The sequence below is a fragment of the Amphiprion ocellaris genome, chromosome 13 (assembly GCF_022539595.1).
Source record: "Amphiprion ocellaris isolate individual 3 ecotype Okinawa chromosome 13, ASM2253959v1, whole genome shotgun sequence".
Classification (NCBI taxonomy): Eukaryota; Metazoa; Chordata; class Actinopteri; family Pomacentridae; genus Amphiprion; species Amphiprion ocellaris.
The window spans coordinates 35,050,014-35,069,227 of record NC_072778.1 but is presented as its reverse complement, the minus strand read 5'-3'; the positions used below and the strand labels follow the sequence as shown (position 1 = coordinate 35,069,227).

General features: G+C 39.3%; 1 protein-coding gene across 7 annotated transcripts in view; it reads right to left on the bottom strand.

The window, feature by feature from the left end:
• ankhd1 (ankyrin repeat and KH domain containing 1) overlaps positions 1-17,062 on the bottom strand; it is a 30,293-nt gene extending 13,231 nt beyond the window's left edge. Inside the window, exons 1-12 of one of the 7 annotated variants that reach the window (XM_023284060.3) lie at positions 16,622-17,062; positions 13,163-13,316; positions 4,951-5,107; positions 4,619-4,781; positions 4,278-4,425; positions 3,959-4,192; positions 3,721-3,815; positions 3,064-3,219; positions 1,484-1,565; positions 1,043-1,234; positions 805-914; positions 459-546 (exon numbers count right to left, since the gene is read on the bottom strand). In XM_023284060.3, the coding sequence (XP_023139828.1) occupies positions 459-546; positions 805-914; positions 1,043-1,234; positions 1,484-1,565; positions 3,064-3,219; positions 3,721-3,815; positions 3,959-4,192; positions 4,278-4,425; positions 4,619-4,781; positions 4,951-5,107; positions 13,163-13,316; positions 16,622-16,900 (1,858 nt within the window). In that variant the 5' untranslated portion in view covers positions 16,901-17,062. Of the gene's footprint in view, positions 1-458; positions 547-804; positions 915-1,042; positions 1,235-1,483; positions 1,566-3,063; positions 3,228-3,720; positions 3,816-3,958; positions 4,193-4,277; positions 4,426-4,618; positions 4,782-4,950; positions 5,108-13,162; positions 13,317-16,621 lie in introns of all 7 variants that reach the window. The other 6 variants (XM_055016426.1, XM_023284061.3, XM_055016427.1 and 3 more) reach the window with 6 other exon arrangements.
• Positions 17,063-19,214: the final 2,152 nt, after the last annotated feature.

Genomic DNA, 19,214 nt, shown 5'->3' with positions numbered 1-19,214 from the left:
ATCTATTCCTCTTACAAGTTTGCACAAACAATAAAGTCATGCTTTGATCATAAATTTCACATAAAGAAAATGGGAACTGCAGTGATCTATACCAGAGAACATAAGGAATAGTTGGATTCAAAGTGAAAGACAAACTCTATATAATGACACAAGGAATGACTCCATGTACAAGGTCAGAAGGAGTTCAGTGTTTTATATATTAAGGTAACAAATACAATGGAGTAAACAAGATAAACAAGGAAACATTTCCTATATAGTTTAAGTAACCAAACTGAATTCACAAATGTATATAAAATGGCCAATTTCTGCATGTATGAACAATATACTTCTTGATATATCAAATAAATAAAACAAGTTACCACAGTAATCTTTTTAGTGGAATTGGGTTCAAATCAATACTGATTTCCAAAAAAAGTGTATTTCATTTGGTTAATCTGATCAGCTAGTCAATAACCCACCTTTGCTGATAAGAAACTGCACTGTACAGAGATGTCCTGCCCTTGCTGCCTTCATCAAGGGCGTCCGCCCTCCTTCAGACTCATGTTCCTGCAGGACAAAGATTAAGATGCATTTGTTACAATCAGTACAGAAGTTGTGTAAAAGGGTTATGATTTGATCTGATCCAGAAAAAAAAGAAAGCTGCTGCTTCCAGACCTTGCTTTTCACAACAGACTATATTCAGTTAAATCAATTGACATTTGCACACAAAGCACTCAGACTTCAATATACATTTGTTCTGGGCCTGTTGGTATCTAAACCTATGTAAATCATGAGTGACAAAGTGGATTAAAGAGTACAGCATACCAAGTTGGCTCCAGCCTGCAGCAGCACATCCGCCACATCAGTGTGTCCGTTCTCACATGCATACGTCAACGCTGTGTCACCCGTTGCTGTGGTGGCGTGAACGTTTGCTCCTGAATGGCAAAACCAAGAGATTAGGCATGTAAGGACACAGGTATGACTAACACATTTTTAATGCAGCTAAGCACGCCTGTTTGTTCTCCCAGATCTGCAGCTTCTTGCCTTCATTCTTCTTGCTCACCTGCAGCCAGAAGGTATTTGACCAACTCCAGATGGCCTTCCTGTGCAGCCTCCATTAGAGGAGTGGAGCAGCCCAACTCAATGTCAGCCCCTGCCTTAATGAGGAAGTCAGCTACTTCCAAGAAACCTCCACAACATGCTAGAGTCAAAGCTGTCTCCTGGGTCTCCTCTGTCTGGGCGTTGATGTTAGCACCTGGACAACGGAACAAAAACAGTTAGTGACTGATGAGTGCTCGGTTTCAAAAAGGGCAAAACATGAATATGTCACAAGACCATAATCGTGTCAAAATCCCTTTACAGTCTTTGTTCTTTTGAGAATCAAACAAACACAAAGAGATGACTGGCCACAGTCAAAGCAATCCAAACAAGTCTGCATTATTCACTGGGATGGCATTTGACATTAAGTTTCCATTTCCCACATGTAAGAAAAAAGCTCTCATACCTTGAGCTAGCAGCAGTGCTACCATCTCCTCATGGCCTTCTCTGGCTGCTTCCATCAGGGGTGTGTAGCCCTCATCATTTACCTGGACAAGAACAGAAGCATCAGCAGATGAGAAACCTTAAAGGTGAGTATGACTCATACCAAAATTATTCTGTGGTCTTAAATTCTGCTTTATTTGTGTTTGTGTACTGTGTTCAGTCCATTAAAGGGGCAGTATAGATGTTTTTAGTTAAAATCATTCACAAATTGCCCCTAAATTACAGTTCAAATACGGAAAAATAGCTTGATGTTTTCTATGTATTCTGCTGCAGAGGTATCTAGTGACATTAGCATGCTAACCAGCTAGCCTAGGCCTGTCCCAATCATAACAGTTTATACCTCAAGACATAGTCTGACTCACTGGATGTAGACTGCAGGTAGAAGCCTGCCATTGGCTTTTTCCTCTCTTTCCACTATCTACATGTCACCATTTTCAAAATCCCCTTCACTGTGGGAAAAAACAAAAACCTCCAGGCAGCAATCTACACTCTAAAAATGTAAAGTTTTACACAGCAGCTGCAGCAAGGCAGTCCTGTGTAAAACAATTAAAACAGCCAAGAATATTGTTTTCCCCAACAGGAGAATATTAAAGTGCAGTCCACTCAAGAGACAATATGGGAGATCTGACCGTCAAGCTGTGAGTCTCTGGTTTGATTTCTGACCTCCCTAAACCTTTACTGCATGTCATTCACCTGCATTTTTTCCACTGCATGTCCTTTCTTATTTCACTGTCACTGTTTAATCAAATGAAACTGAGTCACTGTAGTGTCCAGTCCGCCCTTAGTCCAACAGAAGAAAAAGTAGCATTGGCCAGAGGGCGTGCTCGAGCCTCATGGTTTTTCTTTAGTGTAATGCAAGTCTGGAGACCTAACAGACCTAAGTTGACCTCCTGCTGAGCCAAAGCATCAGGGAAATGTTTTTTAAACTGTAGCTACAGTAGAGTGGCTCAGTTAGAAATAGATATATTGTCTGAAAAGCTCACAAGCATAAAAGCCCAGCCTGGGGTTGAAGTGCAGCCAGCAAGCAACTCATCCGAGGTACAGTCGTGCATCCTGTCCTTGTTATCACAGAAACTATAGGGCCCTATCTTCTACCTTAAGGTTGCCATCAGTCTGTTGCTGGCCAGTGTCACCATACCTTTGAAATTGGTGGATGTCTTACACATTCCTCCTCTCAGTACATTTTGTTATTCAAGTTTGTTTTTGTTTTTTGTTTTTTAAGTGAAACAGTTATTTTTTTGTTTGCTCTACCTTGGGTTTGTCGTGTAGACTAGCCATAAGCTTGTTTTATTAATGTATATTAAATGTCTACAACAATTAAATTTTTAATTTGGAAGCACTTAAAAAAGATGTGTCTGGTGGTGTTCAGTACATTGTATCTCAATAGCCACAGGACCGTATGAAGAATAGAAATCCATCTACAGCAACATAATTGGTACTTATACAGTTCCACAAAGAAAACCAACAACTGCCGCCATGACTGTGCTTTATGCATTTTTCCCAAACTTGTGTTGGTGTTTAGGCATTTTCCTCTGTACGTACTTCCTCCAAGTTGGCTCCTCTCTCTATGAGCAAGGCTGCCAGCTCCACATGTCCACCACAAGCTGCAAGGGTAAGGGGCGATTCAAAAGAATCAGCTGGCATGTTGACCTGCGCACCGCTGTCCAACAGCAGCCGCGCCACCTCCACATGGCCGTCCTGGGACAGCGAGACACACAGAGAATGCAGAGATAAGCACCTGAATAAATATGTGATATCGCTTTCCAGTTAAACTAAAAGACAGTCCGCAGAAGTCTGAGACCTCATAATTCCTGTTGAAAATAGGTCACTATAATTCAGTAACAAAATTTCTGATCAAGATGAAGCTTTGTATATGACTGAACCGTGCAGAGAGTTCTGTCAAATTGTTTGGATACTGAATGAGAGCTACCATTGCACTTCTGAGCTAATGTTTTGTTGGTGTATAAAAGGCTTAGTTATTTGAATGTTTGATCTGCACTGGGACTGTACTGAAGGTTGTTTCAAATGTAGAGTGTGGGTAAATATTCATGGTGCTGATGACAAAACTGGAAAGGAAATAGCTCAAAATTGACTAAAACAAATGCAGTTTTAATTGGAAAGTAAAATTAAACAACATCTGGTGTCTTCAAACAAGTGCTAAGTGTGAAATGAGAAATTAGGTTTGGGTCAGATGCTCACCATGCAAGCCTCCATCAGTGCTGTGTGCATCTCATCTGTTTTGTGTTCCTGGTCTGCTCCAGCTTCCAACAGAAAACGAACCATGTCCAAGTGACCTACAGAAGACAAACACACAAAATCCATTTTCTACACCTTCTACCACTGTTAAAGTATTAGTCAAGGGGATGTTAAATGACATGGCATATATATAAAAAAAAAAAAAAAAATTACTAAAAGGACACATATGCACCACACTGACCTTTATAGCAGGCAAGTGTGAGAGCACTCTCCTTGAACTCATTGGAGTGTGTGTTGATGCCAGCGCCATACTCCAAGAGTACCCTGGCCACCTCTACATGACCAGCACTGGCCGCCTCCATAAGAGGTGTGTGTCCGTTCTCGTTGTGGTCCTCAATGTTCGCACCCTCTTTCAGCAGCACCTTCACCACATCCACGAAGCCACCAGCACATGCATACGTCAGAGCTGTGTTGCCTGAAAGACAGCAGAGAGATTAGTGTGACTGCAAAACACGGAGGGCAAACGGAAATTCATAATTAGAAACATTCGGTTGTTTTACCTGTTGACGACTGTGCATTAACATCTGCCCCATGGACCAGAAGCAGTTTGACAATGTCCACGTAACCTCCGCTGGCAGCAGCCATAAGTGGCGTTATGTCTCCCTTGATGCCCCTGTCCTCCACATTGGCATGCATGGCCAACAACACCTAAGGATGAAACATGACATTATGAAGTCACAAAATGCATAAAGGCTCATCACCAGTGCCAAATTTTTCACCAGTGATTCTATTGTTTGTTTTGAAGAGAGGTTACGTCCTTGTGGAGATACTACACACTCCAAACAGGTGAATCAGAATTATGTTAAATCTAATCCCCACTCCAAACGCTACTGTTCCATACCTGTGCAAGTTCGTAGTAGCCAGCCGAGCAAGCGAGGCACAGCAGGCTCTCCCCTTCTTCTGTGTGTTCGTTGACGCTCCGTCCCTCATCCAGCAATTTGCGCACAGCGTTGACATCCCCATCGGAACACGCCTCTGCTAAACTACGGCTGAAAATAACCAGACTGCTACAATTACTGCCACTGTGACAGGTGAACACACATACGCCTCACAAACACTCAATCACTTTTGCTGAATCTCCAAATGCACATACACTCATGCAAATGTACTGTAAGTGCAGCTAAGATTTGACAGGAGAGCGATGAGTATGTACAGTATGGGTAAGATACATACTTGTCGGCTTGGCCGGCGTTGAGTGTGTTTTCAGCTCTCATTCGGGTCAGGGCGGCTGCAGCCTCATCCAGGGCACAACTCACAGATGACGTCAGTCGGCGTAGCACCTCGGGGTCTGCAAAAGCTTTACCATCGGCAGTGGACAGTTTACCGATGCCTGCCGAACACCAAAAGGGCAGAGGTGCATAGGGCAATGCAAACCACAGGGGAGCACAACCACACCAGACCAGATGAAGAAGCAAGTCCAGTCCAGCCAATCCAATCCAGGGTTAGTAGCAGCATACACAGAGGGAAAAAAAAATCACACAGAAAACACACACAAGCATTTGTTAATATGGCTTAATATATCTTTTAACTACTCTGAACGCAACATCTATCATTACTAATTCCCAGATCGCTGTGACACTTTAAGGCAGAAAACAATACCCACTGGGCAACAAAAATAATGTGTGTGTAGCTCAGATCTGTGTCCAGAACTCAAAGAAATGCAGTGACAGAAGTGAAGTTAGTTGTTTAAACTAGTCAACATAGGTTCAAGCTGTTAATGGTTGAAGAAAAATGTCTCATCCTGCATGAATTATAGATGGGTAAGAGGCAGTGAATGTGGGAGAGACAGAAACTGGAGACAGTGGTCAGCAAGAAAGAAGTACGATGAGAGAAGAATGTGTTTGTATATTTGTCATGAAAGAGAACAGAAAGCCAAAAAAGGAATGAGAGGCAAGAGCAAGCAATATGACAAAAACATCTTTTGCTGATGGCCTACACTGAAAGATGTCTTTCAGCAGACAGGACGAGGAACATTTTCCAACCAACAAACCACTCAAGTGTTTGTGTCTGAGTATGGCTGTGTATGTTTTCAGATATGTGTAAATATAAAGCGAGAACAGTCAAGAGAGGAGAAAAAGAGTGTTGGTTTTGAACTTTTCCGCCTCAGCTTGACACCATCCATTAGCCAGGAAGAAGTGAGCTCCAGTCCTTGAGGTCCTTGTTGTCACCACTAGGCCTGTGACTCGAGCTAAACTTAGCACAGTTCCCAGACAAGGATTTCACAACGGCCTCCAAGGCACAGGGGAACAGGTCAAGAAAGTTTATCATTAATGTTTTACTGCATTATGTTTATGTCAGAGAATGCAAGTTGACTAAACCGAACAGACTGAGCACAGATCGGGGTTCGGTTTACTGCAAAAACTCATATGAAATCAAAGTGAAAAAACGTTTTTTACATTATTTTTCTCAAACAATAACCGCTGTAAGACACGCTTTAAATAATAACTGACCTTCACCTATTTAGGTCTGACTCATCCTTGGAGATTGAGCTTTCATTGAGGTCAAGACTGTGTATATATATTTGTTTTTCATTAACTGAAATTAGTTACTAGCTAGCCAATGAGTTGCTCAGAACCACTGTACCACCAACACACTGTGCAATCAGAATACACATTTTAATGCAAGTTGTAAATTCAAATTTTAGCCAGTGTTTAAGATAAGCCAACGTATGTCAACATTAAAGCTCACTGACTTCCTGAACAAAGGCAGCTGACATCTGTTGTTTTAACATCAGTGAATCGACTTTTTAGTCTATGAAAAAAAGTCTCATGTAGCAAATCGCTCAGCGAGTAGGAACGACCATGTTGCATCTTTATCCTCAAATTCTCAACAACATACTAGCTGAAGGTTTTAATGCTAGCTAGATTTTGCCTTTCAACATGGCAACAAAGAATCATTAGTGCAGCCCAATGTTTGGATCCACAGAAAAAAAAAATTCATCCGGGATCCAGAACACAGGCATTCTCTTTCTAAAAGATGCCTCAGAATTCGCTCTTATTTTTATCTTATTAACTCAAATGGCGGAAGTCAGACCTTCGAGCGTAAACCCTGTGTGTTTACCTATAAGCACCTGATCCTGTCTAGCTTCACCCAAAACCCTGGAATGTTTACACAAACAACATGGTCTTCTATCCAGCTGTACTAAAATAAAATGTGTCAGGACAGGTGTGTTACCCAAATACTAAATCAGAACATACAACTGGCTGTCACAGTATTGGGGCAGCATTAACTCAAAGACGTGCAGCCAAAGAAGCATGAAAATGGTACTAAACTATTCTCTATTATTACAAGAAGAATTTATTGTGTTTTGGGTAAAATCTAGCAAGACCATTGCTGGTGAGCCTTTGCTGATGAGAAATTGTAATTTCTTGCGATAAATGTAATCAGAGTTACATTACAAAGTTAAACACAAAGGGAAAGGTGTGTAAATTAGTCAAGCCCTGATAATCTTGTACATTGCAGCCACTTGTTTGAGATAATAAATGTTTCTCAACTATCTTACTGGAGAAATACATTTTTCAGTGAATCCCACAGATCTTAAGAATACCACAGTGTTGTGTCAGGTTTGTGTGTATCTGCCAAAGAACTGTCATTTTTCTTCGACTTATTGTTGTTTTCCAATTATCTTTTCATATAGTAATTACTTTTGGAACATTTACGTAAAAACGAAATTGTCATTTTAATTCCATTATCCCTTATTTTTGGTGACTTTTATTGGATTTTATATATTATGTGATCAATGAACTTTTTTTTCCTTAAATTGTTATTAAATTGAGGCATTTTGGTACAATACTTTGAACTGTATAAGTTTGCAAGGGTCTATATCAGTAAAGTTAAATGTCTGTGCTGCATGTTTTCTGTCAATGTGACATGAGGGTGGCACCAGAAAAGTTAAGAAAATTAGAGTTTGACAGTGTTCGATTAGTGTACAAAATCATGGTTTGACAGAGCTCCTGTAAAAGGCAGACACAGAGACTGCCAAGACATGACAAAAGGTAGGAATTAAATCTAAGGCTGACAATATAATAGACTGACCTTTCTACTAGAAGCAGCATCATGACAGCATGCCCACATGATCTGAATTTCCAACACAAAGCAACAAAGGAACCCCAAACAGAAAAGGGTTTCAGCTCTAAAAGTACACTGGGGAATAAATGCTGTAAACAATTTTGTTTAGATTCCCTTATGCTTCCCAAAGTGTTTCGGTTGTACCCCTGAGACCTTACAACAGGGTTCATTCACATTTTGTCCACTGGATTTCCAGGACCTCTCCCTGGCTTTAAACCAAATTTCAGAACTCACCATTCTGTGGTTTCCATGTATAAATGCAGCACATGCATAACAAATTAACTACAAGAATTCCCAATTACATTTACATATATATGGAGGCAATAATTCAATATATTGATGATCAGTCACAGTGTATTGTAATAATCATATGATGTGATCATTATGTTATTAGAACATCTCTGCTGCCCAAATTAATGCTTTAAAAAACATCCAACTATCGATCAAAAAGTCTTTGTTAGACACAGTTGAAGAGTTGGGTCTGCTGGCAAGCATATAACAGTGGACCAGGGTTCACTGCACTGAAAATCAATTTGAATATTTGAAATTAATTTGCATACATCTGGAGCATTGTGGTATAATTATTAATGTCTTTGCTAATGTTCTCAACCATATTACCTAGTCCACATAATATAACTTGCATAATGAAGAAAAAAAACGACAAGAACCATAACCTTCCTGCACTATAACAGGTGTCCGGGCTTTGGTGAATGAAAGATGAAAGACGTTTTGTGCATTGCAGCAGCTGGATCTTTGAACAAGTGAGAATCACTTTGCCTCTTTGCAGCAACGCTGTGCTGGTTACCAGAGCCCACTGCAGTCAGTCAATGTAACGTGTCTATGTTCTCTGGACACTTACCATGAGTCTTTAGTGAGCCACTCAAGACTGGTGCTTCTGTTGTTTTGCTGACTTGATTGAGCACATAGTGTATAGAATTCACATGAAAGTCACAATCAATTACATTATACATGTATGTTTGTCATATTTAATACTTAATTAGCAACAGCCTGTTACAGTTGCAGTTCATTTGACATTATTTTACAGTTTTCTCATTAAAGGAAGTTCACTACACCGTACATATAGAGGCAATAGCTTGAGATATATAAAATATATTCTTTGCTCGATCAATAACCTTTTAATCGCTAAAGGGAGAAAGTTACTTCATGAGGAGACCTTTATCGTGATGTAGAGTTTGCAGGATAGGGTTGGAAAAGAGAGAAAAACAGCTGTGCGTCACAACACATTACTGAAGTCCAAGAGCCAAATAATAAATAAAACTGTTGATTATCTGTCTGCTGGAGCACAAGTCATGTTTAGACTTGCTATTTTCGGTGTATATCAGACCTGCAGCGTAAACATGATAAATCCACGCGAATCCTTACATAACCCTGCCTCTCCAATATTCCAAAAGCCAAATGTATTTTTACACAATCCACATTTTGTGTGGTCTTTTAAAAGTGTTGGCATGCACTGTATTTGTCCATAAGTAGCCTGTGATGCAGAGCAGATGTCACTCCAGACATGGCAACATAGCTTGTTTACTGTGACCAACAACACCTGTGATCATCATATCTGAGCAATTGTTGCAACAACAAATTTATATTTATTCAATTGTATTGAAACATTTACAAATAAGATGTTCCTTTACTTTTGCAAAACTTGTCAGGATCTGATGCTTCTACATATTTTTTCATGACCATATGAACAACATTATAAATATGCTTGATTAATTTCTTCATCATTTTAATGTTGAATGTTCTGTTCAGTGTTTTCACACCTGTATTGTTTATTATGTCTAACAGTTATTCTCTTCTCTCTTATAGACAAACGGCTACATTTTACAGCACATACACCAACTGTTAGCATGTTCTACCACTTGCCACAGTCAGCAGATGTGTGTCATGTCACCCTCATGCTTTTGGTGTATATGTGCCCTCTTGAGCAAACACTAGTTGAGTACTATATACAAACAATTTTGGGACATGTGCATGAGACCATTGCTCTACAGCACAATTTCCATGGGGTACAGGGAAATATAGATCGTGACAATCGTGTTGTGTACTGTGCATGAGTGGTAGGGGGTTACAGCCACCGGAGAAAGGAGAGCCTGTCTCCAGGTACATTGGCGAGCTCATTGTTGAAAACTGGTCTGAAATTGATGCCAATTTAGGCCACACACAGACATACTCGATGTACTAAGATTCTCTCACTTTTTGGACACTTTTCTATGTTGCGGATTGAATTTTAAATGGCTCTTGACTCTGCTAACCTTCAGAAAGAATCCGGTCATTACTTTCAGACTGTATGAAAAATAATTCTTAAGTGACATGACAGCTCTTAGCCAAAAAGCGCACATTCACTAACAAAGGACAAAACAGACGTCCTTCAGCTAAAGCTTCCAGTGCATTAACAACACATTAAAATTTCTCTGTTGTTACAGTCTAAAATTAAAGAAACTAATCATTGAGGCGCAACATACTGAAACACTACTATACTACTGCATGAACTACGTAGGTACTTTATTAGGTGGCCCTGCATAATGTATAAGTGGCCGCTAAGTGAAGAGAACAGCCTGTGAGGGTGATTTTTGTTTTTGTTAGTTACCATATTCGCTTTCTGGTGTTACAGTTCATGTTCTTTTTACACACTCTGCCACCGTTTTTGACAATTTTTGGTCAAATTACAGATATATTATCATTTATAGCCTCTTTACAACACAAAATGCTTAATAAATCAAACCAGGAACCTTAACCAAATACAAAGCTATTTTCTTTAGTGCATTGGTATTTTAAGTCAAGATTTTTAACCTGGTAACAAATCATAATCTAATTAGGGCTGAAACTATTCCTCAAGTTATTCAAGTAATTCCATTACTAAAATTCCTCGAGGCAAAATTCTCCGAATTGAGGCTTCGTTTGATCCACTACATTCTAGACCCCAGGTCACTAACTGGCGGACCACAGACCAAGTCCAAACCCAGAGTTCATCCTATACGGACCCAGAAATATAACCAATAAATCATACGCTTCTATTTTAACCGGCACAGTTTTTCTAGTGTTCATGGCATTCAGCAGACCAGAGGACTGAACTACGAAGGCAGTTTAACAGTCAGGCTTTCTTTGTGTGAGTCGGCTCGACAAAATCTAAATCTACAGTCAGCATTAACAGATATGAAGGTGCTTTTCAATTTTCGTTGTTAACTCAGACTTTTGCTTCAAACTCGTCCATACAAAGAGGAGAATTTATCGCATCATTTGACTCGTTTTTTGCATAAAATGAACCGATCGCGAACAGGTTGTTTTAATGGAGAACAATGAGGAAAATAAAAATTTATGACAGTAAAAAGCTGTGACTGGAAATGATGTAAGACGGGAATGCAAGAAGAAAACTGTTAAACGTGCGGAATGTATTTATTTTACAGATCAATGCAGCTGATTATTTCTAATAGACAGCTGCACAATAAAACTATCAAACTTCATACATTCAAACATGATATTGTACTGAAGTGCCTGTAGGTCTGACACTGTCTCATAATAAAGGAAATCACTTTAATTTGTGGCCAAATCAAAGTGAAATTAATGTTACTGATTGAATATTCTATGTAATAAATACTAATAAACAATCAGTTTTCTCATTTGTGTTCTATGAGCTGCAGTAGCAGCAGTTTAAATGGAACAAACATAAAAACGTATTTATGTGATTTCTGCATCACCAACTAAATACATTTAGGTTCCCATGGTTTTGAGTTTTAGTTGAATACTCCTGTACTATACTATATATGTACAATACACCACAGATGTCTTCCCGTGTTCTGCCAGGATGGTTATTTCTGTTGCACAGCGTGTTCACTTACGCTTTTGATGGTTTAACATGCATGCTAAGCACGGAATCCATTACTCAATTAATCGCCAGAATAACGGACAGAATACTCGATTACTAAAATAATCAATAGCTGCAGCCTTAAATCTAATATTTACAGATATTTTGCTCCTTACTGCACTGTGTATCCTTAAGCTAAATCAGTCCGTCATCACAACTACTAAAGCCAGTATAGGTTAGCTGAAATATGTTTGTCAGGTGATAAACTTCAAGTCTAATACTATCTTTAGCTTTTCTGTGAAGACAATGTGTAAAGTTTTGTGCCAGCAGGTTTGGACAGTCCCTCTTCATCCCCTACATGAAGACGATGCTTAAGTATGACAACCATATGTAAGCAGCAGGACAGTGTGACATTCCATTTTTTTCGTCTGTACCCCAGAACAATGGATTAGAAATGTAACAATGACACAGTAACTAGAAAGGTTCAAATGCCATAATTCAGCTTTAACCGGGAGGTGTTTACATTTACATCAAATGAACAATGTAGGAACTCAATTTAATGTGGACGAAAACACATATTCATTCCCTGTCTCACAATTTTTGGCAACTAAAATGTATTCAAAAAAGTTAAAATAACCTCATACAAAATCAATGTACTAAAATATTTAGTTACACATCTTTTACAATAAAAAGTTGCCTAAAGCCTATGGCCCACAGATGCTTAGCATCATCTCAGGGGATGGTCTTGACAGGCTTGATATTGAACTACTTTGTTCATGCAGGGCATGAGGAAAGGCTGACCAAATCTTATTGCTACAACCAGTGCACACAAGCACTCCTCTCTGTTGACATTATACAAAGACAACATTAGAAACCTAGCCAAAAAATATAAGAGAAGTTATTATTACTAGTATTACTGTAACAGTGTAACAGATCTTAAGCAAACAGATCAGGTAAGTTAGCGCCCCTTCTGTTCAGACTAGCCAGAGAGAAAGGGAAATAGAATGAGATTAGCCATTAGCTGCTCAACACAAGCTCTGTGCACGCTGTGGAGGCTCAAGCATGTTCCAGCGTTAATCTGCATGGCAGTGTTCACAGACCCAAACGAGGCCAGGACACCCAGCCTTAATGGATTAATCTACACAGACCTTCTTACACCGAGATTACAAGTTCTAATCAAACTAATTTATTCAAATCACTTTGAAATTATCTGGTCATATGATACTTACAGAACTGCCAGGTTCTCTTTATTCTAATTTCAGCCTTAGGCCTTCAACGATGTAAGGACATCACTTTTGGAGGGATTGAAAATGAGATTGGGGAGGGGGGACTGAGGCAACAGAAAGGTGTGGTCGTACTTGTTTTACGTTACTGTATGGTAAAGCACAAAATGAGACTGGTTGTATAAAATGGGTGTGGCCAATAAAATGCTGAATATTTTCAGATTAACATATGTAAAGTCTGAAGCTGAATTGAGTTCAGACAAAGCAGTCATACCTGCAGCTTCCAGAAGAGCTTCAAGTCGAGCCTGTGTCTCTGGATCAACGGTCCTCAAATCTACTCCATCTGTGGCGCTGGACAAAAGCAACTCTGACGCCGTCTTCATAATGGGGTTATCCAGGTCCTCCTGATCCAAAATGAATGACTCCACCTGGAAGAGACAGAGAGGGGCCAAAGACAAATGTTTATTCCTTTGAATACTAGCTTAGTATTTGACATCCAAGCTATCTTTAAAAAAAATAAACCTGGGTCACGATAAATGGCATTCATCGTCTTGATCATTATTTGTGAAAGAAGTAAATTGCAAGTGTGAAATAACAATGTAAAAATATGTTGTTTAAAATATCAATATTTACGTTACAGTGGCCCTACACACAAGCAACTAACTCACCTATAAAAAGACTATACATGTGTCTCGTTTATTTTCCTTTTCTTTTAATAGAGGCCAAGCAAAAAGTAGCAGTCATACCTCAGAAAGTGCTATGGCAAGGAATTAAAACTCCTGCACACAGACAAGTTCAGCTGAGAGTCAGCTGCCCAAGTACAGCGCCACAGCCTCATACCTGAGCTTTGGCGCTCCTGGCTATCATGTATCATAATCTGTAGTACAGATAGTTTTTTATTCCCCCCCCCACCCCCCAAAAAAAAAACACTCCCCAAGTGAGCTCACGTATTCAACATGACCTTTACTAAAACAAGTGATATTTCATTTGCTACTTACTTAGTTGCAGCATTGATTATTTTTTTTAAAAATGTGACTAAAGCTTCAATCAGTATCCCATACCATGTAAATTGCAGCTATGCTCACGTCATAGCAAAGTGGCACGAAAACAGAAATGAATGATTGTATGTTTGTCTGCTCACAGTTAAAATCATCCTGTTTTAGTCCTCTATCCATAAACATTATGATTTATAAACAATACAAACACATCAGAAACAAATTTTGAATTTCGACAAACATGCAATCAGGGAAAAATGTTAAGTTGACTTGTTTCTTTTTAGTCAGTTTCAAAGTAAAAGTTTGATATTTAAATTTACATGCATTTTCAAACTAATTTCCTAACTACGTCACAACTGGTTGTAAATATAATCATCACAACCTCACATCACTCTGTACACCATTTATATCTGTAAAACCTTGCAATACAAACTGCCAATACACTAACCCAGAAAATATAAATAATCTCAGTGGAGGCCAATTAAAATTACAGGTTAGCGTAGCAAGATTAATTTAAAAAACATTTATCGGCTCACTCTTCTGAGGAAAAAATATTCTGTTATTCACCTAGAGGAGCATCCTGTTGACACCTGAGTTTATTGAGCCTACCTTACAATGTTTGACTGAAGCAGTTTCTCAGACATAATTTCATTAAAATCTATACAAACATTTAACTTTCTGAAGAAACATTAAAGTCAATCATTATCTTATGGAGGAGGCCCACTATACAGTTTAGCTATACTGACAATGATAAATATCACAGTGAATACAATGAACCTGGACAAGCAGACTGTCTTGAAGGTGACATTCTTAAATAATTGTAAGATTTATGATAACTAACAAATCAATGTCAGTCAGCCGTTTGCAGAACAATCTCTGACAAAAGCAACAATATCTCTCTATATCCATGCATAAGCTGCAGCTGGCTTACAGGGTCCGGCCCAGAGAGCAAATGTTTGGAGAGAGTTAGCGTTCTGCAATGTACAGGAATCCAGCTATACTATAGGAACGCAAGGCGCAACATCCCATGGGGGATGTAGTTCTACAAAGGCCTTTATAATCAACAAAGGATATCAGTCTTCACTATTAATGAACTACAGTTCCCAGAGTGTTGGTATCCACAGAGCTGGAAAGGCCTAGAATGGCATGTGCTTAATCCTGGGAGTCAGATTTTAGCTACTGCCCAGAGAAGCGAGTTCTCCACTGGACTACAACACCACAACAAATACTCCTATTCAGACTGAGAACGAGTAGACTGGCTGAGTGAGGAAACATGACACAGAGGCCATATATTTGAATCAATGAAGTTGTCTGAGATGGAATTGCCAAATTAGATATTTTCTTCTTCTGCAACCACACAGCTGATGCTCAGACAGGATACATGGACAGTGGCCTTAGATGACATCCTTAGTTGTCTGTCATGGCTGTAGTGCATTTGACACAGATACTCCTGTAGCCAGATATTAGTTAAGTGTAACAGACAGCTCAACAGGTAAAGTCCACTCCTCAGCTGTGCCAGTTCTCTCCACACCCATAACTATTTAATGACAGTGTTTGTGCCATTAAATACTCAACTACCCTTTAGGTTATTGTAAAAAATGGCACACCGAGACCTTTAATAGGTTTGTCAAAATCAAATATTTGTCAACTAGCAGTGCAACAACTTCCTTTTCTGTTTCTGCTGCTGTCATATGGTAAGGTAAACTCAATTACATGACAATAGTATGGCTATGAAGTCCGAATAACTTTACATTGACTACTCACATTAAATAGCACATGCTGGGGGAAAAGTTTAGTTATTAAACAGCATTTGGTGAATCTGACTGGTAATTCTTAGAATTCTTAGAAGAATTGGCTTCGTCACACTGTCTTCTCAAAGGATGACTTGGGTTGACATGAATTTTGTGCTGTGGGGAAAAAAATATTTACACATAACCTATGCATCCATCTGAGCTGATATAAAACATATCTGTAAACAAGCATGTTTAAGTGAGATGAGGAGATGCCATCACACCTGTCCTCGTGTGAGACGCGGAAAGTTGGACACCTCTCAACATGAACTCAAGCTGCTCTCGAATGTGACAACGCAAATCAAGTTGACAGTGGTGGCCATCTGACCAACACAGACGAAGGATGAAAAAACAGACAGCTAGCTTATTTGTCAACACCGGCTGTGGAAAATTCGAGCAGCACTGCCACGACAATCAGAATCTAAACGTACTAAAAAGTTAGCATGGAGAATATCAGAGTTAATTTACATGATTTGGAAAAGTGACGTAATTGCACCACAACTACGAAATGGCAGATATTTAGCTGGCCGTGTACGTCCGTGGGTTCACGGGCATCTTCCATTTGCTGTGGCTGGAAAGCTGCTGAAAGAGCTGCAAACTTGTGATGGGTGTTGCGAGACGACAGCACTGAACGAGGCCGTCGTCGCTTCCACCCGAACTAGGCCGTGGCCACAGCCTGCGCTGCATAAATAAAACATTTTAGCCGGTTAGCATGAACAACTGCTCCTGTCTCACCAAACATTATCGACATCGAACTGTCCATAAGCATATGAACTGACAAACGGTGTCACTCCCGTAAAGTGCTTGTTAATTTTACGTAATTTCAGCGGCCTGGGAGGGGGTGGTTGCCAACTGCGAGCTAATGCGCTAGCTAGCATCCAGCTCGCGCTAGGAGAGGAATGTTGCCTAGCTCTGGTTAGGCTTAGCTAACTAGCTTAGCGTAGCTACCTCTGAAACCTCGTCTTCGTCGCTGCCGGATCCTGGACCCGAGGAGAGGACGGCCGCGGCCGCTAGTTTGAAATCCAGTCTTTCTGCAGCAGGCCCGCCTGGTTCGCCGTACAAACGTACTTTCTTTCCACCTACACCAATCCCAATGCCCCCTAGTCCGACTCCTCCTGGTGTCGCTCCTACCCCCATCCCTGCCACTGGGGAGCGAGGAGTCACCGAGTCAATCTCGTCCTCGAAGCCGTCCGTCAGCATTGCCGTCCCGGCTACTGCATCCTGCATACTTATGTTCACGATACGTGTGTTAACGAGCTAGTTGTTCACTTAAACGTCCGTCCAGGCGCTTTCTTTAGGGATATTTGCGTGATTTTACTTCAGGGAATCCAGAAACTCTCCCGAAGCGAGGGTTGAGGAGGATCTCTTTCCCCCAGCCATTAACTTTCTAACAACCTAACCCGATACGCACTGTTTCTCAGAAAGGCCGCCCATGTAGGAAATCTTGCTAATCCTACTGGTCCAGAAGAAATAAGCCGTGTTTCCAATTGGCCACTGTTACTGCTTGTCAACCATGAGACCGCAACGTCATGTTAGGTTTACCAATATCACGAGGCTGTAGAACGAACGTCAAGACATGACATGGTAGGCCAACTTAACTGGCTGCTAGTTTTACTAGTTCATGTAAACTCATAAGGAAATCCAGTGCATAGAAGGACTACTTTGAGAGTATTTTGGTGTCTCTTGAACATTTTATTGACTCATATAATGGGATTTTTACATGACATAACAGCTATCAGGGTCTCAGTAAACCTCACAAACTGCTCATTTTACTCAGTGCTTTGACATAGTAAGCATACATTAGGATAAAATTAGCGCAAACTAAGAAGACATTTTAGAGGCAATTATATGACAGGAAGGCGTATTCAGAGAGAAAAAAATAACCACTGGATCATAGTCATGTTTACAGGTGTGTGTGTGTGTGTGTGTGTGTATGTATGACATATATATATATATATATATATATATATATATATATATATATATATATATATATGTATTTTTTTACGTGTATAGAAATTGTTTTTATTCAGAATAATTTTTTTTTCGTTTTTTTTTTTCTTTTTTAATCAGTCCGATAGCGAGCTTTTTGCATCGAAATTTCAGTCTGGTGTGCACCAACTAGTGTATGTTCTAGTTGACAATAAAGTGGCTATTCTATTCTATTCTATTCTATTCTATTCTATTCTATTCTATTCTATTCTATTCTATTCTATTCTATAATCACAGAGTACGATTAAAATGAACTTCATGCATATGTGCATAGTGCATTGTGCTGCAACTAAGTGACATAAAACCCATTATTATGCTGAAAGTGTAATTTATTCCACAAGTTTTGATGATTTTGGTAAAAGACACAAAACACACAGTGGCATCACTACGGTGACTTCACAGATGCAAAATGGTAACACTCAAATAAGGTACCAGTACATCAAATATATACTTAATTACCCTACTTGAGCTTCTGTAATTAGTTTTTTTTGCCCCTAGAGATACACAAATTCATTATTGGAGCTGGACATTGCCATTATTGTAGTGTTCTAACATTGGCTACTAAACAGCTTAATTTAAGCAGGATTTTATAAAGTATTAAAGGACATATGTGAATCTCAAGCAAGCATAAGTTATGGCAACTGGACTAACCTCGTGTGAGTCGAAAACGACATATGTGAAGTTGTTGAAGTTGGGTAAACGTCTCTTCCCAGAATCTTTACAGGAAGTTCACTGATTTCAACAAGTGCTCAATATCTGGCTTGTTTATAGTTTATACGTGCAGGCTTGCGCTACACCAACATCTCGGATTAAAAATGCAAGTGCTGTTTCTTCACTATTTGTACATAGATTTTAAACTGATGATATATAGGTCACAGTCGTCACCAACACCTGCATGCAAGGCTTACAGTATAACATTAGTTCACAAAATCTATCTATCTATCTATCATTCTATCTACCTACCTACCTACCTACATACATACATATATATATATATATATATATATATATATATATATATATATATATATATATATATATATATATATATATATATATATATATATATATATATATATATATACATATGTAATATCTATTGTGGTTTGCTGCTGAATGAATTGTCTCAAGTATTGTTGATGTACTGTGATGTTTTGAGTTGGTTTTGATAGGAATAATAGAATCGAGAATCAAGAATCTTTATTGTCATTGTGTTTCCACACAGCGAAATTACGATTGGTGACTCCCAGCAATAGACAAAAAAATATAAAAAGGCATATTATATAAAAATAAAATAAAAAATACTCAAAAGATATAAATATGTAAACAGAGTTAGTGCACATGAGCAGTAGGATGAGTGTAAGAGGAGTTTGGGCTTGTTGTATTTTTTCTTTTTTAAACGCCCTATGTAGTCCATTTAATTTACCCTTTAAAAAGATGGAGGGAAAATACTGACCATTGTAGTTAAGGCTACTTGGATTTGCAGGCCAGGAGATGCCACTGGGCCAGCCAGCCAGGGCCTCGGGCAGCAGCGTCATCGCATTTTGGG